Source organism: Passer domesticus, chromosome 4 (assembly GCF_036417665.1).
Source record: "Passer domesticus isolate bPasDom1 chromosome 4, bPasDom1.hap1, whole genome shotgun sequence".
NCBI lineage: Eukaryota > Metazoa > Chordata > Aves > Passeriformes > Passeridae > Passer > Passer domesticus.
In genome coordinates this window covers 13784812-13812717 of record NC_087477.1, presented here as the reverse complement: position 1 = coordinate 13812717, position 27906 = coordinate 13784812, and the positions used below count along the sequence as shown (strand labels likewise).

Sequence of the window (27906 nt, the reverse complement as noted above, 5' to 3'; positions counted from 1 at the left end):
GGCGCCGCCCGTGTCGCGTTTAGGGCGCGACGCGGCGTGACGCGCAATGCGCGCGCGGCGCGGGCTCCGTGAGGGCGGCGGGCGCTGCCAGGTACCGGGGGGCGGCGGGGCCGGCCCGGCCCGCTCGGGGCTGGGCCCGCCCGCCGTGCCGGGGGACAGCGGCGGGAGCGCCGGGGGACAGCAGCGCAGCCGCTCCCGAGGGGCCCGGCAGCCTGCCCAGCGCCCAGGCGGCTCTTTGCTGTGTTGGCCGCGGCTGTTGCCGTGTTTTGGTGTCTAAATCCCGTCTGGAGTTGAGGTGGAGGGGGTGGTTGGGCGGTGCTGCTGCTGCACACCGAGGGAAGCCTCTGCTTAGCCTTGAAAGTCGATTAGAAGTGGAAATACTGTCGTGAGCTTGTGCAGGCCTGGTGGCGGTGGCGGCTGCCCCCCGTGTGAGCTGCTGCGTGCTCTGATCTCCTGCTGCTCTCTTTGTTGGTGGCAGAAATGCGCCCGGCATGGACGAGGTAGCCGCTGGGCCGCGGGGTAAGTATCCCCCGTGGATGCTGGTGGAGAGCCAGGAGGAAGCTGCCCTGGGACACAGAAAGGTGGGTCCCGGCTCCCCGCGGGCTGCACAGCCCCGGGGAGCGTGTGAGCGCTCGGGGAAAACACGGCCGGGAGGGGGGACCGCCCCCGTGACAGCTCCAGCAGCTAGATAATCAATTAATTAATTAATTGGGGGGGGGAAGCAGAGGGTGCAGTCCAGCAGGCTTTATTCCACCGAGGGGGAGTAAATGATTAGCTGACCAGGAAGTGGTGAGCAGCTTGGGTTTTGGAAGTTGTCGGGTGAGCCTGGGTGTGTGGCAGGTAACCAGCCTCCCCCAAACGTGCTTTTCCAGAAGCCTGGCGCCCAGAGGAGTGTTCTGGAGGATGGGCTGCCTTTCCTGGAGTTCTCTGGCTCCGTTGTGTACAGCCACGAAGCCAGTGACTGCTCTCTTCTCTCAGAAGACATCAGGTGACAGCTCACACTCACCTTTTCCTGCTTCCCCTTGAGTGCTCCTGCCTTTGGAAGGGGCTCAGCCCTTGGGAATGGTTTCCCATTTGGCCTTGCTGGTGGGAGGTGCCAGTGCTGAGCCTCTCAGCCCCTGTGGGGGCTCCAGTGCAGGCCGAGTGCCTTTCCCAGCATGGATAATGCCCTGAGCTGCACTGGCTCCATGGGCAGGTGCTAATCCCTAGTTAATCCCATAGCTGGGGCTCTGTGTTTGAAGAAAATGCAGTGAATTCCTGGTGCAAATACATGGATGTTTTCCCCTTTTTTTTTTTTTTTTTTTTGTATAGCACAGCTCGTGGTGCTGGGGGAAAGAATTCTGTACAGCACAGGGGTAAACAAAGGGGTGAATCAAGGAGCACCTTCCAAAGGAATAAAAACTATTCCCTTTTTTCCCCTGGCTGTCCTTGAGGCCAGGTTTAGCAGTGGGGGTCCCAGGCTCTGTCGCTGTAGCGGCGCTGAGGGGGAAGAGTCAGGAAATCTGGGAGCACAGGGAGGAAGGGAGCGGTGTGGGAAAGGTGCTCTGAGCCGGATTCACTTCCCATTAACCCCTCTGTGCTTTGGCTGCTGGGGAATCAGCCCAGGCTGGGTGTGCTGCTGAGTGCTGGGCGTGCTCCCCCTGCAGCTGGGGATGAGCACGGTGTGCAGGGCTGGGGAGGCTTTCAGGGCCCTGCCCTCTGTGCCCCGGGGCAGTCACGCAGCCCTGCTGGTGCCTGAGGCCGCTGTGGGGCTGTCTCTGCAGGCAGAGCCTGCCCCAGGGCGCTGCTGTGGGCTTTGACATCGAGTGGCCGCCGTCCTACGCCAGAGGGAAGGTGGCCAGAACAGCTGTGATCCAGATGTGCGTGGCTGAGGACAAGTGCTACCTGTTCCACGTCTCCTCCATGGCAGGTACTGTGCCTCCTCTCCTCTCCAGGGCGTGAGCTGCTCTCTCTTTCTCTTGGTTATCTTTGCACTGCAGCCTTGGGCAATGGCTGATACATCCTGCCGCATGGGACAGTAAAATCCCACCCTTTTTCTCCCCTTTCCCACCTGGAATAAAGGAATTTGTTCTTTGAGTGATGTCTCTATATTAAGACAATCTTAGGTGTGGCTATTTTTCTGTCTGTCTGTGTGGGAATATTTTATTCCAGATCTAAAAAATTAATTCCCTGCTCCTATAACAAATTTTCTGTTTAATACCAAAATAAACGGTGAACCTAAATAGAGCAGGCTGTGGGGTTTTCATGCTTTGGTGTTCTTTTTGTTTTGGGGTTTTTTTTGGCTTCAACAAGAAGCCTCAGAAATGGTGGCTCTTGTGCTCTCAATTCCCAATTCCTGCACTGCATGCCATCAGCTTTGGGAAGGAGCTCTGGGTACCTGGTGTGATGCAGCTGTGGGGAGACAAGGGGCTGTGCTTAGCGGAGGCTGGATTCATTATGGATGTGAATAAAAGCTTCCAAATAGGGAAAGTAGGGATGAGGGAAGGAGATGGCAATTTTATAACCTTTGGTTTAAAATGTTAGATTAAAACTGTGCCTGGGAGAGGTTTCTGATTTCCCTGGGGGCCTCATGCTGAGGTACAATAGCGATAATTTTAATGTTGGTGTTCAATCCTTTGTCATTTAGAGCAAATGGGGTGGAAAATTTAATTGCTGGAGGCTATTCCATCAGGGAGGCTGGAGAGCACAAAGGAAAATGATGTGAGGAGAGGAAGCTGAGGGAGCCAGGGCCATAAAGAGCTGGAATGCTCCTGGTTCTGGTGGGGGGGTGTTTGTGTGGCTGCTGTGGTGCAGCACAAGGGGGAGTTTCCCTCTGGATGGCTTTCCAAGGTGCCTGTTCTTGCCAGTGGAGGATGCTCTTTGGGCTGAGTGCAGGGAGCAGAGCCACTTTCTGCTTCTTATGGCAGTGGATGTGACCTGCAGAAATGCTGCCCAAACCACAATAAAAAGCAGCAAGTCCTAGCAAGAAAGCTTTTTCCTGCAGGAGGAGTTGAGCCTTCTTGGACTGTGTATAAATGGCAAAACCACAATTATTTATTTATTGGGAAGATTGTTCATAGTTCTCCATTCTTTTAGTTTTGGGGGTTTTTTTTCATTCCTTACGGATTTCTCAAAATGTGACCTGTGGGTTTTTGCACAGTCTTCAATTTAGGTTTTTTCTTTTTTGTTAGTCGCTTTTCTAGGAATGAGGTGGTGGAAGTGGGACACTGGGGAGTGCCCATCCTGGAAGGTTGTAATGATGATTCCCTTAGGTGAAAACCCCTGGCACAGCAAGCCAGCTGTGTATGTTGCAGGCTTTTAGTTGGTGAAATCCTCTCTGTATGTGGAAGATTTTCCATCTTTTCCCATGGCTCACGTGCTTTGGGAATGCTGTGCTTCGTCTGCCTCTCACAGCACCAGGCTGCTGCTGTTTGGGGGGTTTTTTACCAGTTATTTTTTCAAGCTTTGGGGTGGATCTGCAATTTCCCAGCCCACAGCAGAGCTGGCTGTGGCTGCAAATGTACAAATAAAATGCACAAATAAAATCAGTGCTGCCCAGTGTTTGTTGAAGTACATAAATGTAAATTGCAGGGCTGAGAAAAGGTGGTGTTTGCCACGGAGGCCAAGGCAGATGTGTGTGTGTGTTTGCAGGTACTGGATTTGCACTTGAGACTAATTCAGGGTATCCAGCTGTGGGGTCCTGAAGGTATGGATTTAAATGAGATGCTCTGAATTTTAAATGGGAGCAAACACACAGGGGAGGAGAAGGCTGTTATTGTTCAAGGATGAAGTGTCTGGGGCTGTTCTTCCTGTAGAAAATGAGATGAGAAAGCTGCCTGCTTTAATTCAGCCCTGTAAGCTTGAAAATACCCTTTGATCCAGGTTTGCTGTGCCTTCAGTTTGGGAGAAATCAGGATGTGATGCTGAGTATCTGTGTGCATCTTTGAACACTGTGGGTTTCTGCTTGCTGACAGGACTGACACGTTTGGGCTTGGCACAGCATCTGCTTGGTGGGTTCTGTTTTCCAAATGCTGCTGTTGGAGCAGCCCAGCCTGAGCTCTGAGTTTGTCTCCAGAGAATCTGTGCTGCTGCTGGTTTCCCATGCTTATGGTTTCAACTGTTGCCCAGAAATGTGAAATAGCAAAAACTGTGAGGAAATTATGGGGGAAATAGTAAAATAATATTTGATTTCATGCAATGAGCACTGAATTTTGAGAATTAAAGTGTCTTTTCCAGTGAGGGCTTGCTTTTTTTGTTGTGTGATTTAACTATCAGAAAGACCAATAAGGTTTTGGGTTGTTGTTTTGTTTTGTTTGTTTTTTTTTTAACTTGGTTTGTTTCCAGGTGGGTGCAGGATGATTTGTGTATTTCAGGTATTTCCTTCTTGCTTGTCTGCAGATGACCCATCACAACCAGTTGAAGTTTTCAGTCGTTCCAGAGAGAAATCAAACAAGCAGAGGAACTTTGGTGGCTTTCCCTCTAAAAGCACAGGGTTTTGCAGATGGCCTTTGTGCTTGGATTTTATCATTTCCATTAGACTTTCTGGCATCTTCCAGTATTTAGTTTCTCATGTTTGGGCTTAATCTATTTTAGGTTTTCCCAAGGGACTCAAAAGGCTGCTCGAAGATGAAACAATTAAAAAGGTTGGCGTAGGAATTGAGGGAGATCAATGGAAGCTGATGAGTGACTTTGAAATCAAGCTGAAGAGCTTTGTGGAGCTGGCTGACGTTGCTAATGAGAAAGTAAAACTCTAAAACCTTTTTGTTGTGGGAGGGAATCTTCTTATGGTGCTGCTGTGCAAAAGGAGGCTTCCTTGTCTTGGTTGGAGTTCCATTCCAATAGCAAACGTGTTCTGTGGAATAAAGCAGGGATCTATTGTAGCTCATTTAGGAACTGCTCAAAAACACCTCTCAAAGCCTGCAGAGCTCAGTACTGTCTTTCATGAGCCAGTTTTTTATCCACATCTGTCCCCTCTCAGGCCTGTTCACTTCAAGTATTTACAAGCTGTCCCTTTTGAATTCAGCTGCAGGTGCTTTTCCTTTAACTCCTGCTGAGGGAGGTGGCCAGGTAGTTCTGCTGGCAGTGGTGCCATTGTCCCAGCAATGCCTGAGCCTCAGCAGCAGGCTGCAAGGAGGCTGCCATGGCTTCAGGGTCTTCCTTGAAGCCCTTCCTTCAGAGGTGTTTCTGCCACACAGTCTGGAAATGGATTTTCTGTGGGAATTTCCTGATCCCTGTGCTTCTCAGGCTGGTGTCACCTCAGCTCTGGTGGGGGTGCTGTTTCCAGCACCTGCTGAGCTGCTGTTTACAGGTTGTGCTGCCTTTGGCACACCCTGAATTTCACTTTTGTGTCAGAGATGGTTTCTGCTGTCTTTTTAGGGAAGGGAGCCAAAGGTTCATTGCTTTCCAAATCTTTCTGATTTCTAGCACATCCCTTAAGGCTTTTCTTTCTGAGTGCACCTGACCTGTGCTTGGTCCCTTATTCCTTCTGTGATGCAGCACAGTGCTTTCCATAGGAGCCACTGTGGAGTTTGGATTGGAAATGATACAAATTAACTGTTTTGCTCAAGCAACAAGAGGAGATGTTACTTCTCCAATTTGGAGTTTCCCCACCTTGTTTTTTTACCCCATCATTCGACTCTGGATAATTTGTTAGGAAGATGAGCAATGAGATCTCTGCTAGTAGCTTAAAAGTCTTCTGCTGAAGAGAAAACAAACCAAAAATAAACTTGAAAGAGAACAAAAGAGCAGGGATATATATAATGGCACAATGGGAGGGGAAGGGCTGGGGGAGCCTAAGAAGAACAGTTGGGAGAGCTTTTTTAATCCCAGACTCAAGGCAATGAGCTGCTAATGCTGATCTGCTGCTGTTCAGCTCCACAGCTGGGCACGTTTTCCAGGCTGGAATAGAGCAGGCTGTGCCCATGAGGCCTGGATCCTTGGAATCTGAAGGAAAGCTTCCCAGAGTGGCTCTGGAGACAGCAGAGTGCAGCCACTGTGGCTGACAAAGGGCTGCAAAGGCAATTGGAGGCAGCAGCGTGCTGGGGTGGCTTTGGGAGGCTTGGGAGCCCTGGGTTAGAGCTGTGCTCTTCTCTTTTGTGCTTGGCTTCAGCCTGACAAAAGATGTCCAACACACACAGGCAGGCTTTAATATTCCTGTGGTTTTATGAGGTAAATCCCTGGTGCTGGAAACTGAGTTTTTCTAATTAGAAAGGCAAATAACAGGAAAATCCTGGCGGAGAGAGGGGGTGCTGCTTAAGTCCAGGGCTTTTATTTTATCAACCCAGAGGTTGTTTTGTACAGATGCTTCATATTTTTGATACTGTGGCAGCACTGAGAAGAGTTAACTGCTTTGAAAAACTAAGTAGGCTTTGACTAACCCAGAGCTCTTTGCTGCTAACGAGGGATTGAGTTTGCTTTGCTCTTTCTGGGGAGGTGCAGATGCTTTCCTTTTTAAACAAACCCTCTGCTTTTGGTGTTTTGTTTGGGCTTTTTTTTCCCCAGCTGAAGTGTAAGGAGACGTGGAGCCTGAATGGCCTGGTGAAGCACCTTTTTGGCAGGCAGCTGCTGAAGGATCAGTCCGTGCGCTGCAGCAACTGGGAGCAGTTTCCACTCAACGAGGAGCAGAAGCTCTATGCAGCCACAGATGCCTATGTAGGTACCACAGGGGATCAGCATTCCAGCATCCCTCTGGCACTCAGTCCCTTCTCCTGTGTGCTCCTGGCTGCTTCCTTGTCTGCAGTGCTTGTTACCACTTCTGGATGCGTTTCCTTCTGGTTTTGTCATCTTCCTTAGCTGCTCGTTAACCCAGGTTTTTCTCAATACGTTATGGGAGGTGAAATTCGTAACTTGGAAGAAACACAGCCTTTGCTGGTGGCTAGTGCAGGAGAACCACAATATGGATTGTCAGGGAGAGTTCAGTTGCACGTGAGTTTTGTGCTTCTCTGGAAGTCGCCGTTTTTTCAGTATTTTGGATGGATTTTGGTTTATCTGCAGTTTTGTGAAGGGTTTTGCCAGTGTGCTACCAGGTGCCACCTGCTTCCTGGAAGAAAATCATTCCTTCAGTCTCTTATTTCTAGGCTTGGAGGAAGGGAAGTGGTACAGTGGTTTATTTTCTCACTTCTAGTTTAGTTAGAAGTTCAGCCATAGAGGGTTTAGCACCTGTGAAGACCCAAAACAGTACAGAGAACACTTAAATTTTTTTTCTGCCTGGTTCAGCTTGTGTAGCCTTTTTTTTTCCCAGGCACTGCATCTTTCCCACTTTGCTCTGTTCACCTGGCCTGCCTTTTGGAGCCTCCCAGGAAAACATGAGGGAGTAACTTGTTTCTTTTTCAACACGTGTAGCCTAATTAGCACACGGCTGGCTTTAGGCTGTGTTTTTCTGTTAGAACTCATTATTCACACCTAGAGAAATACTGAGCACACCGAATCCACCTCGGTGTGTTTGTAGCTCTTCTCCTGGAGCAGGGCATGAAATCTGAGTGAGGTGAGCAGATGGAGCTGAGCACTGGGAGCTTTCTGTGTGCAGCCAGCTCGCTGAGATGACCCACTCAGGGATCTGTGCAGGAGGATCCATTCCAGAGGGAGTCCCAAGGCAGCCTTTGGCCCTTAGTGCAGCATTCTGTAACATGTAACCTGGTTCTGATGGACAGTGGAGTCAGGGTATGGAATGAGGGATATTCCAGTTTGGAATTCTGCTGGTCACACTGCGTTGCTGCCATGATTTGCCTGATTAACTCCTGATGATTTTTTTTTTAAATTATCTCTTTTCTGAGGAGCACAGAGTACTAATTATTTCTTTTCCCTCCTAGGCTGGCTACATTGTTTATGAAAAACTGAGAAATATGAATAAGAGTGACCTGAAATTATTTAGCCCGAGCAAAGGTAAGCTGTCCATCCAGGCATAAGGAATTTATTCCGGGTACAATTACGTATTCCATTTCCCAGCACGAAAATAAATATTTATATACATTAAAACAATGCCAGGTTTGTTTGGCTTCTTGGTGATTAGTGGTGACTTGCAGAGGGAGCAGATAGGAAGAGGCTTTGGATGCCCAGGGTAACCATACCCTGTGTCTGCTTTCCACAGGATGTAGGAAGGTACTCTTAGGGTGTTTGTTTGTGTTTTCTCTGCTGTACACAGGGATGGGAAGAATTCCTTCTGTCATTCCAGTTTGTTTATGGAAACACTTTAGTGAGTTCATTTCAGTGCTGCTGATGCAGGCACAAATACCTTGTTCAAGATGAAATAGGGCCACAAAACAAACCATGTTTTGAAGTAATGTTTTTATTGAGACATATCAGTAGGACCCAAATGTTTTAGAGCGGCTTAACGTTATTACTTTGTCAGAGGAGATTTTAAAATCTTAGTTTTTTGTTCAGTTCTGTGTTTCATAAAGAAGAATTACAGGTAGCTTAAGGCTGAAAAAGAGGTGGTGAGAGATTTTTTTTTTTTTTTTTTTTTGTTTTGGCGGGATTTCACTTTCCCGTCCAAAGCACAAGTGGCAGTGCTGTCCCCTGGATCCCAGTTGCAGGATTTGGCCTTGGTTTAGTCTGTGTTAGCAGCTCTTTTCTGGCAGCTGGGGGGACTGCTTTGTTCCCATTGTGTCCCTGCTTCCCCTGAGCTTGTGTGATGCAAGAGATGCAATGCTGGAATACTTAGAAGCTTGGCCTGATTCTCTGTGCTTGATTTTTAAACCCTGGGAAATGCTGTTTTACCAGCTGTAGGTGAGAATGCAGTCACAGGGAATGTGATTCTTTAGGTGGAGGTGTTAGACCCCAGTTATTCCAAATTAACCAGTTGTTGCACTTGTCACAGTTGCCACAGCTGAGGGTGTGAAGGAGCGCTTGGCTTCTCTGGCTGGAGAGATATCAGACCTGGCTTCTCACATCCCTGACTCTTCTGGACACCTGGAGAACTTCCAGAGGTCAGTTCTGTGCTGACTTGCCTCTACCTTCACAATCAGTGTTTTGTTTTTGATCTCCCAGGTCCCACAAAACAAAGTACCTGTGTTTGAACAGGCATCTCTTACCTTTTTGTGGTTTTGCAAGAAAATGTGTGTAGGAATGTGTTGTCACTGGTCTAATGCAAGGGATTTGACCCTGAAGTTGGCTGAATTTTGTTCTGAAGCTTAGTAACTGCCTCTGTAATTTTGCTTTGCCTTCCTTGATTTTTCCTCCCAGGGCTGCAGAAATACTAGCAGAGCTATCAGAGAACATCAGTGCCTTGAAAACCACCCTGTTGGGCTCAGGTTCCCCTTCTGGGCTGGAGAGGAGCTGTGGTGCAAACAGAACACATTTTGAAGCCAAGTCAGCAAGTATCAAAGCACAAAAAGCAGAATGTGCTGAGCAACCTGAAGGTGACCTCAACATCTGCTCTGATGCTACGCTGGCTGTCCTCTGGGAGGAAGAAATGAGTGGAGGGGAGGCACAGAGAGGTGACACTGCTCTGGAAGACAGGGCTCCAGCAGCCAGGCTCACACACCAAGAGGACAGGGATGACTTCATGTCCCTGGACATCACTGAGCAAGAGCTTCAGGTCCTGGAACGTCAGGCTGTGAAGGGAAGTGAAGCTGCACCCGAGGTAATGAGCACTTGTTAGCTCCTAATATTTCTTTCAGGTGTTTTGTTTTTAATGGACAGGACTTAGAGCTGAATGTTGAGCTGAATTACCTTTGGTGGGAAGTTAAAGCATACAGAGAAGTGGCTTGTAGGAGGTACAGAAGGTTGGAAGGTAGTGGGGTGAAATAGAAATTGGTTTACACCTAAGAGAATTGTGTTGGTTTTGTAGGAGGTGTGTTCCACAGACAATGAACAAAATGTGTCCTGTGTCATTGAGAGTGATGAAGAGCTGGAAATGGAGATGCTCAAAGTGAGTGCCTCAGGGTTTGTTTCCATTTTTTTTTTTTTTCTAATAATGCTGCTCTGGGATCACAGTGGAGTGGGGCACAGTTGAGGGAATATGAACCAAAAAGGTGCTGCTTACAGGAGAGGGACAGAATAAACACGTGGATACCTAAAGAATTCAATTTGCTGGGGTTAGACTGGAGTATCATTGGCCTCCTGTGTCATCTTCACTACACCAGCTTGGACTTGATCCACCTACTAGATTAAAATTGTTATAAGTGGATTAAAAATTGGTTCCCATATCATATTACCTGAGAGAGGCATTTTATCTACCCTTCCATGCTCCAAAGTAACTTTCTTTCTTCTTACTTGCTCAGTCTCTAGAAGATGTCGATGATGGTGCAGGAGTTTTACCTGAAGGAGAGTCCAGTAAAGCCAGGAAAACTCCTGACACAGAAGTGGATGCAGCACCAGATGGTGATGAAGATGAAGGCATTGAGGAAGAGGAGGAGGAATATTTGGGTATGGTTTTTTAAAAGTCTTAGTGCATGATGAAATAAATTTTTTTAAATCGCTGTGTGTAGAAGCACAGTGACTTTTAGGGGTGGGTTTCTCAAAAAGGGAAGACAAAGCTCACCTGGATTTCTGAGGGGAGCTTGGACCGTGTCAGGATGAAAATACCAAGGTGTGCTTGGCAGGAGAGAGTGAAGTTCTGCCATGGTCAGCTGATGTCTGTAAAACTGAGATGGGAGACCTGCTCAGAGCACAGCACAGGGGAGTTGCTGCTCCTCTTGCTGCTGAGTGGCAGAATTCTGGAGAAATTCTGCCTGGGGGGTGATTTTGACTTGCTTTGGGGTTGTCCCTGCGGAGACAAATCAAATGGGGAAGAGGAGCACACCTTGACTTGTTTGGATGATCCTGTTCCAGATGATGCAATTATACATTGCAGTCCTGGTGCTTTATCTCATTAATCAAGCCATATGTTCTCCTCCTCATGCAGGGTCTCTGAGGAGCTCTTTGCTTTTTTAATCCTTCATTCCAGCCTGAAAGTATCTGGAGTTTGATATCTTTCTTTTCACTGGAATTGCCCAAATTCTAACCCCTGGGCATCATGAACCATGAGCAGAGTGTTGTTTGTGGAGACAGTGCTTTCTCTTTCTAAAATTTAATCCCAAATGAGTGTTTTCTCCTCTCTCCCACTAAAGATCCACTGCTGCCTGAGCCTGGAGAAAGCCACATCATGTGTCTGAAGACCTATTTTGGGCATTCTTCATTTAAACCGTGAGTCTGTCTTCTGTTCAAATGGACACTGGGGTAGGTGTTCCTTCCCTTCCTTCAACCTGGATGGTGTTTTTCTTACTGCTCACTTGAAAAAAATGGCAACAAACAAATCCAGGTCTTGTTCACACTCTCTTGTGTTGGAGATAAGTGACCCCCAAGTGCTGTGAAAACTGCAGGCGTTATTTGTGATCTCCTGTGAGTGTCTGCTTCAAGTGCTGAGTCCTGTTAGAGATCCCCACTCTGGCACTCGTGGCCCTGCGTGCAGTTCTTGGAGTGCCTGAGTGGCTGCAGCGTGCAAGAACAGCACTCTGAGGCAGCCCCAAGGGTCCCTTTAACTCACAGTCCAACTGAATATGCAGTTTCATACAATGTACTGTTATCTGTGGTGGCCAAAATCAAATACTCCCCTTTGTTTCATTTAAAGGGTCCAGTGGAAAGTGATCAATTCTCTTTTGGAAGACAGGAGAGATAATCTTGTTGTCATGGCAACTGGTGAGTTACCACTGCATCCTAAGAAACAATAGAAAGTCATTCCCTTTTTGGGGGACAGCAGTACAACAAACGTGGCTTGGATTTTTGGGGTGTTAGAATTGTCTGTTGTAGCTGCACAGAAAGCATGGTGTCTCACTTCTGCCTTTTTGGGGTTTCTTTTTTCCCTCTCAGGCTATGGAAAAAGCTTGTGCTACCAGTTTCCTCCTGTTTACACTGGACACACAGCAGTTGTCATCTGCCCTCTTATCTCCCTGATGGAGGACCAAGTGCTGCAGCTGACGTAAGTGACGTGGTGGCAGTGCCAGGCTGCTGCTGGATCCCTCTGGGCACCCCTGGCTCCTGTGCCAGGCTGCTGCTGGATGCCCCTGGGCACCCCTGGCTCCTGTGCCAGGCTGCTGCTGGATGCCCCTGGGCACCCCTGGCTCCTGTGCCAGGCTGCTGCTGCTGGATCCCCCGGGCACCCCTGGCTCCTGTGCCAGGCTGCTGCTGCTGCTGGATGCCCCTGGGCACCCCTGGCTCCTGTGCCAGGCTGCTGCTGGATGCCCCCAGGCACCCCTGGCTCCTGTGCCAGGCTGCTGCTGGATGCCCCTGGGCACCCCTGGCTCCTGTGCCAGGCTGCTGCTGGATGCCCCTGGGCACCCCTGGCTCCTGTGCCAGGCTGCTGCTGGATGCCCCCGGGCACCCCTGGCTCCTGTGCCAGGCTGCTGCTGGATCCCCTGGGCACCCCTGGCTCCTGTGCCAGGCTGCTGCTGGATGCCCCCGGGCACCCCTGGCTCCTGTGCCAGGCTGCTGCTGGATGCCCCCAGGCACCCCTGGCTCCTGTGCCAGGCTGCTGCTGCTGGATCCCTTGGGCACCCCTGGCTCCTGTGCCAGGCTGCTGCTGGATGCCCCGGGCACCCCTGGCTCCTGTGCCAGGCTGCTGCTGGATGCCCCCAGGCACCCCTGGCTCCTGTGCCAGGCTGCTGCTGGATCCCCCGGGCACCCCTGGCTCCTGTGCCAGGCTGCTGCTGGATCCCCCGGGCACCCCTGGCTCCTGTGCCAGGCTGCTGCTGCTGGATGCCCCCGGGCACCCCTGGCTCCTGTGCCAGGCTGCTGCTGGATCCCCCGGGCACCCCTGGCTCCTCCTGTGGCCTCGCTGGCTGTCCCATCCTCAGCAGGCTGTTGGTGTGCCAGCTGCAGGGTGTGTGTTTCTCAGGGAGCACACAGGGCCCGTGTCAGTCTCACATCCCTGGATTTGCCACGTGGCTGAGGTTGGAAAGGATGGATGCTGGTGAGAGGTGCTGAAGGCACTTATTTCTGGGTTCTTATTTTGGCCTTTTGTGTCCAGACCGAAGTGCTGGGGGAGCTGTTTGAGGCACCAGGCTCGTGTCAAGGTTTGGTAGGGCTTGCTTTGGGTCTAAGGAGCGAGGCTGTAGGCACTCCAGATCCAAGCTGCAGCAGCACAGCCTTTCAAGAGGGACAGTGCAGCAGGCCTCCTAAAACCTGGCCTCTTCACTTCAGAGATCTGAGTGGGGGGCACTTGTGGGTGACACCAAATCACTCGGACATGAGTGGTTTTAGGTGTTGTCAAGATAAATCTCTTGGATTTTTAGTACCTGATAATGCTTTCTCCACATGTAGTCACTTCCTATTGTAAGAGCTATTCACTTCTGATACTTTTGCACTGGGGCTCATGTCTGGTTAATTCCTGCTTTGTCCACCTTGGGAAGAAGGTGTCTTTTTGTGGAAGAGGGGATGTGAAGATGTTTTTTGAAGTGAAGAACATGTGTGGTGTTTTCTGCTGTAGGTCGTGGCTGTGTGCAGGTGAATGGCTGGACAGCCTAAGCTCCTTGACTATTGCTCAGCAGGGTGTCTGTGTGACTTTTCCACTGTTTTCCTCAGTGGAAGGGGTTTATTCACTGCCTTCCTAATGGGTGAATGCCTTCCTAATTTTGAAGGCTGAGGAGACTGAATTTCTACAGACTGCAACAGTTTGTCTGTCAGTCTGGCTGCAGTTTGGACTGAGCAAACTAAGGGCTCTGAGACAATGCAGCAAACCACCAAGCTAAGAGGTAAAATATCAATCAGTTGAGCTGGTAATTATGTCGTTAAAAACCAGCCACCTGATTTAAAATTAGCAGATGCAGCATCAATAAGTCACAAAAGAGTGAACAAGGTAAAAAATTGTGGGCTAGCAGGGCTTACATCCAAATGTGAGGAACTGCCGCAGTGAAGAGTTCAAGAAAATGTTTAGCCTATTCTTTTGGGTGTTTTTCTTGTGAGCTTGTGCAAGGAAAATGGTCTTCCTTGCTCTGATTCTTACTAATCCAGTGTGTGTCTTGTGGAGGCTGCTGGAGGGGAAGTGCAAGAGCATTTGGGTGGCAGGAAGAGCCATGCACCACTCCTGCTTTTTCAAGAGATGTTTCACACAAAGATCCTTGAAGCAAGTAGTCTCTGACCTCACAGCTTGAACTTCCTTTAGAAATGCTGGCACAGGCTGGAAGCTGAAGCTTGGAGAAGAGAGTCTGTTCATGACTGTGCTTTTTTATTTCTGCAGAATGACAGGCATTCCAGCTTGCTTCCTTGGTTCAGCTCAGTCCAAACAGGTCAAGGATTCCATCAGAGGGTGAGTTTGAGCCAAGCTTTCTGGTACTCAGGGCTGTGACTGAGGGCTGCTGAGGGGGGTGGGATGTCTCCCTGCTCCATCACCTCTGAAACTCCTGGTTCTGGCCCAGCCCTGGGACCTGGCACTGGGATATTGTTTGCATTCACCCAGGCTGAGTGTGTGGGAGGCTGCAGCCACCCTCCTGTGCCTTTTGGCTGGGGAGATGGAGCTTAGTGACTCAGCTGATTTATACCTGATTTTAGTCAGGTTTTAGACCTGTCTCTGTCATCAGCACAACAGTCCCTTCTTATTCTAAAGGCTGGCAAATCTGGTTTGCCTTTTCCTGCAATGCCTTGCTTTCCTGTGCTTCTGGACTATTTTCTGTGGTCTTATTCTAATTCCTCTTGTTTGCCATCAGAAATCTCTTGTTCTCATATTGTTTTCCAATGCAATCATGAATTTTTGAATTGAATTGTCTGGGGTCCTTTCTTCTGTGTCAGTGTATTTTTTTTCTGATCTTTCAGGGGTCAGTACAGAGTCATATACATGACTCCAGAGTTTTGCTCAGCGAACTTAGGGCTGCTTCAGGACCTTGACCAAACTGTTGGTAAGTTAGAGGTAAGACTGTGGGTGAGTTACCAGGCAGCTTAAATTTATCATTGTTGAAGCCTTTTTGGTAATTGGAGACTTCTCACCCATTTCTTGCTGAGAGTAGTGACACCATTTATTCCCATTCATCGCACAAGATGAAAAAAATCACATGGGAATGTTTGTCTGGGACCATCAGGCTTTGTGTTACAGTCCAGAAAACACAACAAATGGCATCAGGAATTCTTACTGGTGGCTGTGGTTCAGGAGCAGTGAGTGGGAGAAGGTCCTGTTGGAGCTAGCTTGACATTTTGAGCCACCTGAGGGATGTTGGATGTCTGGAGCTTGGATTGTGCTTGGGGGAGAATGTTAAAGCTTCTGGGCCTTTTTTTATGAGAGGCCCTGAAGGTGCTGCAGCAGAAAGCATTCCAGGAACAAAACCCCAAGCACTGCTGGTGGTTTGTCAGGAAAGCTGAGCTTGCTGTGCTGTGATTTTTTTCCCCAGGTATCACCCTCATAGCTGTGGATGAAGCTCACTGCATCTCCGAGTGGGGCCACGACTTCAGGAGCTCCTTCAGAAGTTTGGGCGTGTTAAAGAGGACTCTGCCCCTGGTGAGGGTTGGCTACATTGGGTTTCTGATACAAGAAGAGGGTGTTGTGTGGTACTTTTCAAGTATCAGCCTTTTCCTGTTGTGCTCTGGGTGTACTGACCATGCTGGTTGGGAGTTGGAGCATCCCTGTCAGTGATTGGGCTTTGTAGGTTTTTCCCAGTATTTAAACCAAGGATGTTCTGAGCTTGGACTACCAGAAACTTAGGAAATTTAAATTTCTTTGGATCCCTATGCTGGGGAAGATGATGTCCCTAAGCTTCTGGTTTAATATTGGAGGATTTTGTTTTACCTGACCGAGTGGCTGGTAGGAACATGCTACAGATTTCTAGATACTCTTCAAGCACTTATTGCATAAGATCAGAAATTCAGACCTGAACTTAACATGCTTTATTGTTAGTGCCATCCTATATTCTCTAAATTTGGCTAATCAAGTCAGTGAATTACTGTGGTCTTGTGGAAGATACATTCAGAATAAAACTTGGCATTTCAAGTGGTCTTTTCTGTCTGCTCTCTCAAAAGCTTTGGTCTAAAATGTTCAAGAAGCTCAATATTAACTATATTTTGTCAAATGACTGAACTTAGCCAATGATAAACACATTAAAGTGCCTGTTTGGGGTCTTATCAGTAAACTCCTGAGGGTTTTGTTGTAGAAAATGATCAGTGAGAGGTCATGAATGTTATTCTACATCTCTTTGCAGATCCCCATTATTGCTTTGACTGCTACTGCGAGTCCCTCGATCAGAGAGGACATAGTGAAATGCCTGGACCTGTGGAATCCCCAGGTCACCTGCACCAGTTTTGACAGACCTAACCTGTACCTGGAAGTTGGGCAGCAAAGTGGAGACATCTGTAGGGATTTGAAACAGTTCCTAATTAGGAAAGGAAGGTAAGGATTTAAGCCTGGTTTTGATCCCTCAGATGTGCTTTTTTACAGGCAGGTGGCTGTTTCTGTTCTGTATCTTTAAATGTTGTTGTTGTTATTTTCAGCAGTTCTGTGTATGAGTTTGAAGGCCCCACTATCATCTACTGTCCTACAAGGAAGGCCACTGAGCAGGTGGTGTGTGCACTGAATAAACTCAACGTGACCTGTGGTACCTACCATGCTGGGATGGGGAACAAGCAGAGGAGGGACACTCACCACCAGTTCATGAGGGATGAAATTCAGGTACGGAGGAAGCAAAAGAATTGCTTACAATTGTTTATTTAGACTTGTTGAGTTTTTGGTAGAATAAAATTTTGGGATCTCAATTTGTGTTAGCCATGTTCTCTGTCTGCAGTTGTGGGGAAAGAAATTGATGGTCTGTGCTCACAGGAATAAGATTCCTGGTTTGTCTTGTGAATTTCTGTAGTAATTCCCTCAAGAATGCATGGTATCCCAGGAAAATGGTGGTAGCTGGAACAAGAGGACAACTTCTTAAAAAAAGACTGGACATGGCATTGGTGCTATAGTCTGGTTGAGGTGTTAGGGCATAGGTTGGACTCGATGATCTTGGAGGTCTCTTCCAACCTCACTATTCTGTGAGCTGCTCCTTTCCTGGGCAGCAGAGATATCCTGGGACTCCTTGTGTTGCTTTTCATCACCCGTTTTGTGCCTGTTGAGGTCAGCTGCTTGAAAACATTCCTGCATTTGCCACAGCACATGATCCCTCCCGTGGTTACAGTCCTATGGGCGTGCCCTGGCCAAACCCAGCACCGTGGCTCTGAAGCTGCTGTGGCTCAGGCTGGGTTTTGAGGATGAAGATTCCCACCAAGGGCATGCGAGCTAACCCAGGCCTGTTCCTTGGCACGTGGCTGCTGTTTTGCAGTGCGTGGTGGCCACGGTGGCCTTCGGGATGGGCATCAACAAGGCCGACATCCGGCTGGTGATCCACTACGGCGCGCCCAAGGAGATGGAGTCCTACTACCAGGAGATGGGCAGAGCCGGGCGTGACGGCCTGCCCGCCGCCTGCCACGTGCTCTGGGCTGCCACAGACCTGGCCTCCAACAGGTACAGCCCCTCAGGGCCATGGCAGTTCGGTAGCCTGTGGCCTTGGAGGAACCTCTGTGTCTCTCTGCTGTTCTGTCCTCTTGGGGATAACATTGGGGAGGATATGAATGCAGTGCTGTCCTGAGTATTCCCTGTGGTGGAGAAGCAGGCAGCTTGGGTCTGGTTTTAGCAGGGTGTATTTTCTAGCTCTTCCTGGCATGTTGCATTTTTGATGTGTTGGCAGTGGTCAGCATTTAATTCTGTGCATTTTTTGCTTCTGTCTCAGGCGCCTCCTGAGCGAGATCCGCAACGAAACGTTCCGGCTGTACAAGCTGAAGATGTTGGCCAAGATGGAGAAGTACCTGGTATCCAGTGGCTGCAGGAGGAAGTGAGTGCTGGGAGCTATTTAGTGCTCTGTCACTGCAGGCAGCTTTGGTAGGAGCTGCTGGGACTCAGGCACAGCTGGGGGCTGTAAGCAGAAGGCAGCTCAGACTCACAATGTGTTCTACAAGCACAGAACGTTCTATTCTGTACTAATAAGCACTATCAAAAGTACAACCTTCAGCACATTTATACGTTTCCTTGTTTGCTTTTTTTAAAAAAAGACTTTTTCTTTAGAGCAATCAAGGCTAAATAATTGGTTCCCCAGTGAATTAATTAATGATGCTGATTTCGACTCCATTTTCTGCCATAAATTTCATGTGTAAATACTTGGTCTTCTATTGAATTCTTTTTGTTCCCTTGGGTAGAATCATCCTGTCTCATTTTGAAGACAGACAACTCCGAAAGGTTTCCTCTGGCATCATGGGCACAGAAGAATGCTGTGATAATTGCAGGTCCAGGTAAGCTTTCTTCCCTGAAGGCTGATCCTAGAGGTTGTGTTCCCTCAGCCTGACTTAGAAGGCAAATTATCCAAAAGAATTGACTTTGACGCATCTGATCTGACAGCTGTTCAGCCTGAGGTTTATTTTTGAACATCTCCCTAACCTTTTTCCAGTGAATCGAGCAGACTGTGATAAGCTCCGAGTGAGGCTGTGGGAAAGCCTGGAAGCAGAGCAGGATCACAGTTCCTAAAAGGGGGATTAGAGCAACACTCGGTGAAAAACACTTCTATTCATCAGTTTAAGGCCTGTTAGGTAATTAATCCCAGAAGACAGCACTTGCAAATGGTGTGTGGTAGCAGGTGTCTAAGGCTAAATTGCCCCAGTGTCCAGGGAGCTGTTCTCCTGTGCTGACATGTGCTCTTTTAACCTTGCTAATAATCACATGGATGTGCTGAGGGGGCTCAGGAGGCTGATAGTCACCGAAACATGAGCAGAGACACCTTTGTCACCTCCTTCTGGAGTTACAATAAAGCTTTCCCTGAAGTTACAGTGAAGCATTCCTTGCTCTGGCTGTTAGCCTGATGCGTTCTGATCCCAGGCAAAGTGCTTTCTGGAGAAGTGTTACCAATTTAGCTACTGAATTTCTGAATGTCAAGGATTAGGATAGCTTTGCCTGGCCTCTTACTACAGCTGAGTTAAAAAATAATTTGAAAATTATAATTGCCCTCTTTGCAGTCACCTTGCAGTGTTAATAAAGAGCCAGGTAGTGAATTTTTACTGCAGAACTGAAATCACTTGAAATAGATAATTTTCTTTTTCTTTTTTTTTTTTTTTTCCCTTAGGAGTGGTTTTTGCCAGTAATTTTTCAGTGGGTTCTTTCAGTCAGTAACAAGAACATTACAAACCTTACATAGCTTTTAAAGTTACTCCTGTTTTTTGTTTTTTCTTTATGTTCTTAAAGAAACAGGAAAAAGCTTTAAAGTGCAGTTAAAGAAATGTTGTGCATGCCCAAACCAAGGCAAATATTTAAGTCCTGAATTCAAAAGATGGCTGAGACAATGCTCTTTACAGCAGGTGTGGTGGAGAACTTGCTGTTGGCTTGGGCAGTTGTCTGAGAAGTTGCATGGACAGAGATATAAATGTGTCTTGAAGTTGCATTTATACAAATAATTAAACGTGTTTAGATGTATAGAACTAGGAGTGACATTAGAGACTAAGTTCAACTAATCCCTTGTGGTTATTTCATTTAATTATTCCATTAATCACTGGCTTGACAACATTTGGAGCAAGGAAGAAGGGGCTTGGTTTGTTTGTGTTGAGCTTGGCTTCCTTTGTGCTTTCCAGTGGCTCCTGCCTTGCAGTCCCCAGTGACTTTGAGGGTGGATTGCAGGACTTTGGGAAGCAAGCCCAGCAGCTGCTGTCTGCAGTGAGTGCCCTGGATGAGAAGTTTGGGACCAGAATGCCAATTCTGCTTCTCCGAGGCTCTGTGAGTGATGGGGCAGCCCCTTGTGTGTGTTCTGAGGGGAGGGGCTGTGACAGGGTCCCTCTTAATTGCTGTCAGTGCATGGATAGCCAGGCATGTCCATATGTGTGTGCACCATTTTTCTTGGAGAGGTGGATGTTTGTGTACAGAGGTAGTCTTGACTTTGGGAAGCTGCTCAGCTCCACTCCCCATGCAACAGCAAGACAATTGTCCTCTAATTTTTGGTGAAAATGCATAATTTTGATTATCTTGAAAGGAACAGCCTTTTCAGAATTGAGGATAAAAATCTTGGCTCAATTAGGTGGTTTATGTTTGAATAAAGCAAAGGATGGCTTCCACTGTAGCTTTGTGTTGCTGTCTAACTTGGAATACTGAAGTAGGAAGTAGGGTACCAGAATAAATATAAATTAATTTCTATACACCTTTAATTTTAACTGTTTTGAAATACTAAGCAAGACAGTCACTGGAAATAAATTAGAATAAGAACAAAATATTTTTTATGCTCACAAACTGAGGAGACAAGGGTTAGGGGGAGCTATGGTCCTTGTTTAACCTTCTGATGCAGTTCAGCTGCTGATTGTCACACAAGTGCATCTAGGATAAAATGAACTTGCCATGCCCTTGGGGTGGAATAGATCACAGCAGGCTCCTCACATACTGGGCTTTGGGTTTGCTGGTTGTGCCTGAAGCTTTCCTGTGCAAGGAGTACACAAACCTGACAGGTTCTTTGCAAACTTGCAGTGCTCCCAGCGCTTGCCGGACCGGTACCGCAGGCACCCTCTCTTTGGCTGTGGAAAAGAGTGGCCAGAGAACTGGTGGAAACAGCTCTGCCAGCAGCTGATCATGGAAGGCTTCCTCAAAGAGGCCTCAGCCCCAAACAACAAGTTTGCAACCATTTGTGGGCTCACCCAGAAGGTACTTTTGGCGGTGAGAGGACCCACTGAGAGCTCCTCCTGAGTAACCCGCAGCTGAGGCGTGTGCCTTACTTCTTACAGGGTAGGAACTGGCTCTCCAAAGATGGATCTGCCCCAAATCCAAGTCTTCTGCTGCAGTCCAGTGAAGACCTTAATCTGCAGAGGCCTTCTGCCAGGTAATTGTAGCATGTGTGTTCCCTTGAATGCTTCTTTGGTAACGTCAGATCTGCCTCTGAGCCCTGCTTTTGGAGAAGGCAGGGTTGAACAGGAGGAGACTTTGAGATCCTCAATGTTCTCATTTTTTTCCCACAAAGAATGACAGTTCTAATAATTCATCAATAACTCAATTTGCCAATACATCCTTGTACTGACTTGAAATCAGTTTATTTAGCAGAATGTTATTTTTTGTTCACTGTGCAATGGAGTTAAGATGTAATTTATTGTATTACAGCAGCAGGCGTTCGCCTCTGCTCTCCAAGCAGCGCTCCCCAGGCACAAAAGGAACAGCACAGTCACCAGGCAAGCAGGTCTGTACCACTACAACCCTCCTGCTGTGGGAGCCATCCTTGCTCATGTTAAAAAAAAACCTACCCAACTTACCACAAGTTAATGTTTTATCAACAGCAAACTCAGTGAAAAGATGATAAATCAGCATTTGTCTTGTCGTTCTGCTTTTTTATAGGTATCTCTATATGAGATGTTCTCCTCTTACAGAAAAGGTCAAACTCCTCCAAGAAACAATACCATGGTTAACAGGTACATTATTTGAAACTAAAATGGAGTTAGCTAATTTTGGCTGTGTTCATGAGGATACTGCTTGTCAGGGGATTGATAAAATGAACATTTTCCTGTGCAATGGGTGTGGAAATGTTTAATGCATTAAAAAAAGACAGGTGCCTAAAACTTGCTTACACTGCATTACATCTCAAAATACCTTGTATTTGCAAGATTTCACAGTTAACATCAGGGAGCATGAAGGGCTCTGCCTTTCCACACTGGTCTGGAGAAGTCTGAGACCAACTCGAGGCTCCCTCAGATCAAAAGAAATTAAATAACTTCTTGCAAAAAGCAGACCAAGTAATTTGTTTTCCTGGCTCATGTACTGCTCCAGAATAAATGCACCTTGTGTTTGAGTGGATTCCTCCTCCAGGTCACCATTCTGGTGCTGGCAGATGACAGGAAGAGAGGCTGTATCACTTAGGTGAATAGTTGCCACTGCAGCCATGTGAAGACAGATTATTTTAGGGAGAGTTAAAATCCAAACCAAGTGATTTTTGCACTGTGCTTAGGAAAGGAGTCTCTTATTCCAGCTTGTGTGCTGACAGATGTTGCAGTGGAATCCTGGCAGTCCCTGAGCTCGTGGACTCAGTGGGAGTCTGGATACTGCTGGTTGTACCCCAACCAGCTCTGGGTGCAGAGCTGGCAGAATAACTTGGGCCTCGAATAAACTGATAGAAAGCAAGGCTTGCTTCACATTTGATTTTTTGTTAGTGTTTCAGGGCGCTTGCCACTGAAACCTCCTTTGAAGCCCCAAGAACCAGGTGTTTCATCCCGAGACAAAGAACTTGAGGTAAGCTTTGCTGGGGCTGGGAGGATATCTCTGAATTGCAGTCAGCCTGCAAACAACACTTGTTCTGTCTTTGGGCAGCTCTTACAATTACTGAGTTGTTTTGAGCAGAGCTCCCAGAATAGGACTGAAATACAAGAGGAGGGGTTAATGGATGGCAGGGTTTTTGTGTATTATTGGGAAGATCAGGGAGGTGATGACTTCTGCTCTTGTAACAATTATACCTATGAGTGATGTAGAGCTGCTTCCTGAGAGTTTGGCTCCTTTCTTCCCAGACTGCTCTGTATGGCAAGCTGCTGACTGCTAGACAGAAGGTAGCTAATGAGAAGGAAATTCCTCCAGCTGTCTTGGCAACCAATAAGATCCTGGTGGAGATGGCCCGGATAAGGTAAAGCCAGCATGCAGACATGTTGTACAAAGTGGGGAGCTTGCAAGCCAAGCCACAAATCCCTTTCCTGTTTCTCTTGGGAGAGTGGAGGCATCTGAAGTGCCTCCTGTAGCTATTAAAAGGCAGCAATATTTTGGGTTTGTCTTATGTTGTTGCATTCTTCATCCTAAACCAGGCCTACGAGCATTGAGAACCTGAAGAAAATCGATGGTGTGTCTGAAGCAAAGTCCACCATGTTGATGCCTCTCCTGGCTGAAATTAAGGACTTCTGCCAAGCAAATAGTTTGCAGGTTTGATGAACTTAATTGTCTTCTCCTTGGCAGGAGTGTTAAGGATGGGATTGGTTCTGCAGCTATTGGACTCCATGGAGTTGTCTTTGTTTCACAAAAAAAGCCCCAAAACTTTGATCTAGCAATGGGAACTAAAGGCATGTCTGGTTTTTTAGTTATTTTCAGGGGGTCTGTGTTGAGAAAGTTTAGCTCAAATTGAGAAGTTTCCCATGCAGACTGAATGCTACAGTTTGTTCTGGTGGAATAGTTTCACATGGAATGAGGAATACCTAAGACGATGTGTTGACCTGGGCACTCTTCTGGCTGGTTTTCTTTTCCAAGTTCCTTGGATGATGCCATGCTGGTTTCAGTAAGGTGGGAACATGTGGATGTCCATCTGGATTCCCTCCTTGCTTTAGTTTTCCCTCCCTTTACTTTTTTTAACAGCATGGAGTTGGGGTCAAAGCCCACCTCCAGAGAGATGAATGGTTCTGTTAGTGTTACTTTGTCAGAACTTCAGATAATGGGAGGGTGATCCATTGGTTGTCACTGGGATACAATGAATTTCATTTTGCTTTATCTCACTCAGACCGACGCATTCCCCACCTCTGAATCCAAAGTTCAGAAAGAAGCATCTCCCTGGAAACGTGTTAGAGCCCTTTCTCCCTCGGAGGAGGTCACATATATCCTGTTCCAAGAGAAAAATTACTCCCTGGTAAGCTCTGGGCTGTGGAGGCTTTTGCTCTGCTGAAAACTGACAGCAGGGAGGCTTTATCTAGAGGATGGGGATGTGCAAGTTCTCAAATCCTCTGCACAGGGCTGGGTAGGTTGCTTTAAACTTCTGAGGCAGTACTTTTCCTGGGAAATGGCAGATCCTCTTACCTCTGAAGTAGCGGTATGGAAAACTGAGGTGGGATACAGTGAGTTTTTAACTCCACAGGAAGCATCTCTAGTTGCTTTGGCTTTTGCTTTGCCCCTCCCAAGAGTATGGGGCAGGTGGTTCCCAAGTTAAGTGTACCTAAAGGTGAAATAACAAGAAACTGTTGTACAATTTTAATGGGCAGCTTGTTGCCCTGTACCCTCTAATCCTGAAGAAATGCACAGTTTGTGTATTCCTTGTGGAGAAATGAGTAGAAACTCGAAACGTGCTTTTTTGAAGAATACCAGATTCCAGTTGGAGACCTGTCCTTGAGAAAAACAAGTTTGGGTCAATAAAGTTGGAGATGCTTTTCTTCAAGGCAAACGTTTTAGGAGGAGAATTCATCCACCATGTGAAAACGAGGGGGAATTTGTTTTGGTGCTGTTACCCGTATTTGTGGGCTCCTGAGAGCTCAGGTGCTCCTTCATCTCAACTAAGTTCAAGGTGAGGTGTTGCACTCAAGCTGTGAAGGTCTGAGAGGGAAACACATATGAGAAGCTGGATGAGAAATAAGTTGGATATTGGGAACAAAGAAGTGTTTTAGGAACAAAGAAGTGTTTTGGGGAGCTTTGTTGCGCTGCCGCGCGCCGATGACTCTGGATCGTTTTTTTTTTGGGAACGACACTTGTGCCCTGAGAATGCCCTGTGCCTTTGCTCCCCCAGAGGGCCATCAGCGAGAGCAGATCCCTGCCCCTCGCCGTGGTTGGCAGCCACCTGTGCCAGGCCCTGGCCGCGGGCCGTGCCGTGAGCCTGGAGCGGGCGGGTCTGACGCCCGCCGTGCAGCGCCTGCTCCGGGACGTGATCCGCAGCCCTCCCGTGCTCTCAGGTGAGCAGCACCCACCTCACCTGCAGCTGCTGGCCCCAGCAAGCCTGGCCGGCTGGCAGTGCCAGCTGCACTGCTGTCCTCACAGGGCTCAGTTGTAAAATAACCTCATGGTAACGGGGCAGACCTTTGCAAGTCGCTTGACTCAGTTGTGTGGAGGTTACTGAGGCGTCCCGCTCAAATCTGTGTTTGCTGAAATGTTTTTGGGGGAAAGAAAAAGCCTGACAAAGTATTCCTGTAAGTACTGGCATCCTCAGGAAACACACTGGGAATTTATCACATGATCTCACGAGTCACACCCATACATTTTCATCTTGTTATCTTGTCCATGCCTTAATCTGTCCTGTGCTTTAATGAGGTGCAACAAATCTATTGTACAATACAAGAAAACTGAATCAAGGGCAAGAAGCTTAAACAATTAACATTATATTTCTGTTTTTTTCCAAGACACTACCAAAATTCACGAAATTAGAAAACTTACTCCTGCCAATATTGAGCTGTATCTGATCAAGATGATGATTGTACTATTGGAGAAAGAGGATAGAAATAAATCTCAGGATGGCTTAGGTTTCAAAAGAAGGTTGGTGTGGCCTGAAGGGCAGCAGGGAAAAACAGGAACAGATCAAGCAAGAAGGGATGGTGCTCTGTGGAATAAAACCCAGGTTAGTAAAAGAGGGTTGTAAAACTGTTCTTCTGTAAAATGATGTGTTCTTTGTAGGAACAGACTTGACGGAACGTTGCTGGTGTTTCCAGCAGTGCTTAGTGTCTCATCTCCCCAATCCTTCTCCCCCTCAGTTTTGAGTAGCACTGCCTCCTCCTCGGAGGAATGGTCAGAGCAGAAACTGAGGATTGTTTTGGGATGAGCATTGCCCCAGGAAGAGGCCAGAGCTGTGCAGCTTAGCTCTGATTTGTTACACACGTAACAAGTTCTTCCTAGTGTGAAAACTGGGATGTGCTTGTTCCTTCTCAGCAACCAAATCCAGGTTGTGCCCTTGCTTTCTGTGCACTGGCATGTGGGCAAAGAGGTTCTTCTACGAGACAGGAAGGTTAAGAGGATGAAAAGCCAGAGCTAATTCCAGCCAGGAATATCTCAGTCTTTGGGGTCTTGCATTGCTTGAAACTGCTGGGCACAGCCTGAAAACAAATGTCTCCTGGAGAACAAATCTTGGGAATTAAGGAGCTCTTTGCTGTTTGAGAAAATCAAACAGGATAGTCTGAGCTATCACCTCTGTGACCCCCTGTCCCAGCACCTGGTTCAAAGGACACCCTGCACTGAGTGGCACCTGGTGGCAATGGTAAAAAGAAATACCATATTCCAGATCCTGCTACCTGTGCTGGCATTTCCTTACAGGGCTTGGGGCTGATTTCTTAAACACTGGCTCAAACAATTTTTCAAGCACTGCCATTTTGCCAAATTGATTTTTCTTGCTTCTCCAAGTGCTGTTTTGTTTGTCCAATATCTGTTTCAGAGCCTTTTTCCTCCAGTTGACCTCCTGACAGTGCAATTGCCTGAACTCTGATCACACTTTTCCCTTCTCCTGAAGCTAATAGTGGGAATAACATGCTATTAGTAATCAAATTAATATAATCTGAAGGAACAGACTGCAAATGCAAAAGCTAATCCAGTCTTTATTTCTCTTTCAGAAGATATCTCAATTCTAATAATTCTCTGTAGCAAGCAATTCTACATCTCTTAATGGGTGTTCTTGGGTTTGAAAGGCCTGACACTGCTGCTGCTTTTACAGGATGGTGGGATGGATCCAGCAGCCAGGGAAGGAGCAGAGAAAACCCATCAGCATGTGGTGCCTTCAGCTGGGGTAAACAGATGTTCTCACTCTAACAAAGCATGTGGTGAACCTGCCATTAGGATTTTGGTCACACAGGAATGTGTAGCTGGTGCAAAAATGTCAGTCAGCAGTATGGTATAGAAAACACGAGTTCATATCTCTGTGCCCACTGTGCTGTTGTTAACTGACCCTTTAGCTGTAAAAACACATTTGAAAATGCAACACTTGGGAGGCAGAAGTAAATATTTCAAATTTTCAGGGCCATAAGGATGGAGGAAGTGTTTTTCTCCTCTTAAAAAAAGGGCCAAGTACAATTTCCAGTTGCTGTGTATTTGAAATGCACAAACCTCACTTGCTCAGATTTTATTGTGCTGAAATGAACACAAAACAGGCAGTGCCCTCACTAGGGAGAGGTGCTGGGTCTCTGATGAGGGACTGTGCCCCAGGTAACCTTGTGCTTCCTTTCTGTCCCCTGGAAGGCTGCAGGGGGCGTGGATGCCAGCCGGGCAGGGAGCAGGGGGGCAGCAGGCCCCTCGCAGCCCACCACCCTGGCCCCCTCCCACCAGCCTGCCCTGCATCCCGAGGAGGAGGAGGAGCAGCTCCCTGCAGACTCCCAGCCCAAGGTGAGCAGGCAGGGGCACAGCCCAGAGCTGCTGGTTGGGGTGGTGACCTTCAGCAACCCAGTTCTCAGCTTCTCTCTGGCCCCCAGACTGCGGTGCCACGCTGCTTTGTTTTGGTCCTTGCTGTGTCCAAATATCCCACTTGGACAGCAATACATCGCTACAGGAAACTTTTCCCCCAGTCTGTTTAGTCACCTCTCTTGTGGCAGATGCTTCCAATGTTTTAAGAGGATGTTTAGTTCCTTTTTAAGTACAGGGTTCTGTGAGGCTGTGCTGATCACATTCAGGGTTTTTGCACTGGTGTCTGCAGGAACACAAGCTGTATGAGCAGACATTAAGAGTTCTTATTTTAAAGGGAGCTCATGTCTCTGCCCAGCACCAACTGTTGAACCCCTCGCCTCACTTGGGAGTTGGATCTTGCTGTGAGTGTAAATCTTTGTCAGCCTTGATTCTCAGAGTTGAGTTCTTAATCCCATAAGAATAAGGTGTTGGATTTGAGTGGGTCATAAGCCTTCCATGAGCTATTTGGTCAGTTTGTGGCTCCAGCTGAGCATGAGCTTCAGCAGTAGAGCTGTGCCCAGTGAGGCAGGCTGTGGCTGTGCGGTCCTTCCACATTTGTGCGTTTGTTTCCTTCCAGAAATCCTGTCCCCCCACTAAGAGGAGGGTGCCAGAATGGTTTGGAACCTCGGCAGCAACAGCTGGAGCTGGAACCCACACCAAGAAATGCAAAACAGAAACCAGAAAAGGGATTTTCAGTTGAATGTGGAAACCGAGCTGCACTGTTTTTTAATAGCCTTTCCCACCACTCCCAGCATTGTCTGCAGCTCGTTGCTTCACAGGGGCTGTAATTGCTCCTGCTCTGCATCCTTCCTACTGCACTTTTAGGACTTCTTTTCACTGTGTGAAACGCGATGTTAATAAAAAGATTTACATGAAACGGGTTGTTTTGGTGGGGGGCGGGCAGGCCG

General features: G+C 47.7%; 1 protein-coding gene across 6 annotated transcripts; it reads left to right on the top strand.

Moving 5' to 3' along the window:
• Nucleotides 1-54: 54 nt before the first annotated feature.
• WRN (WRN RecQ like helicase) lies at nucleotides 55-27875 on the top strand. 6 transcript variants are annotated; one of them, XM_064416156.1, is made up of 36 exons: nucleotides 55-91; nucleotides 479-581; nucleotides 873-988; nucleotides 1764-1909; nucleotides 4573-4721; nucleotides 6481-6630; nucleotides 7788-7860; nucleotides 8795-8903; nucleotides 9160-9559; nucleotides 9767-9847; nucleotides 10200-10344; nucleotides 11028-11103; nucleotides 11528-11595; nucleotides 11767-11875; nucleotides 14132-14200; nucleotides 14704-14786; nucleotides 15273-15379; nucleotides 16077-16264; nucleotides 16366-16543; nucleotides 17184-17365; nucleotides 17631-17732; nucleotides 18094-18186; nucleotides 19513-19654; nucleotides 20393-20566; nucleotides 20647-20741; nucleotides 21017-21092; nucleotides 21248-21321; nucleotides 22057-22135; nucleotides 22408-22520; nucleotides 22696-22810; nucleotides 23379-23504; nucleotides 24372-24534; nucleotides 24979-25193; nucleotides 26277-26348; nucleotides 26798-26941; nucleotides 27576-27875. In XM_064416156.1, the coding sequence occupies exons 2-36, from the start codon at nucleotides 492-494 to the stop codon at nucleotides 27696-27698; spliced, it is 4425 nt and encodes a 1474-aa protein (XP_064272226.1). In that variant the 5' UTR covers nucleotides 55-91; nucleotides 479-491; the 3' UTR covers nucleotides 27699-27875. The 6 variants fall into 6 exon arrangements, with proteins under 6 accessions (XP_064272226.1, XP_064272229.1, XP_064272227.1 ...); XM_064416159.1 differs by lacking the exon at nucleotides 55-91 and having other exon boundaries at nucleotides 98-519; XM_064416157.1 differs by lacking the exon at nucleotides 55-91 and having other exon boundaries at nucleotides 98-581; nucleotides 16369-16543.
• The last annotated feature ends 31 nt before the right edge of the window (nucleotides 27876-27906 follow it).

Bases quoted from the DNA above. Each gene is read 5' to 3' on its own strand.
- WRN (XM_064416156.1), top strand. From the start codon at position 492: ATGGACGAGGTAGCCGCTGGGCCGCGGGGTAAGTATCCCCCGTGGATG. The intron at 11,876-14,131 runs GTAAGTGACGTG...TTATTTCTGCAG, and splicing joins GACCAAGTGCTGCAGCTGAC to AATGACAGGCATTCCAGCTT. The intron at 25,194-26,276 runs GTTAGTAAAAGA...CTGCTTTTACAG, and splicing joins CTCTGTGGAATAAAACCCAG to GATGGTGGGATGGATCCAGC.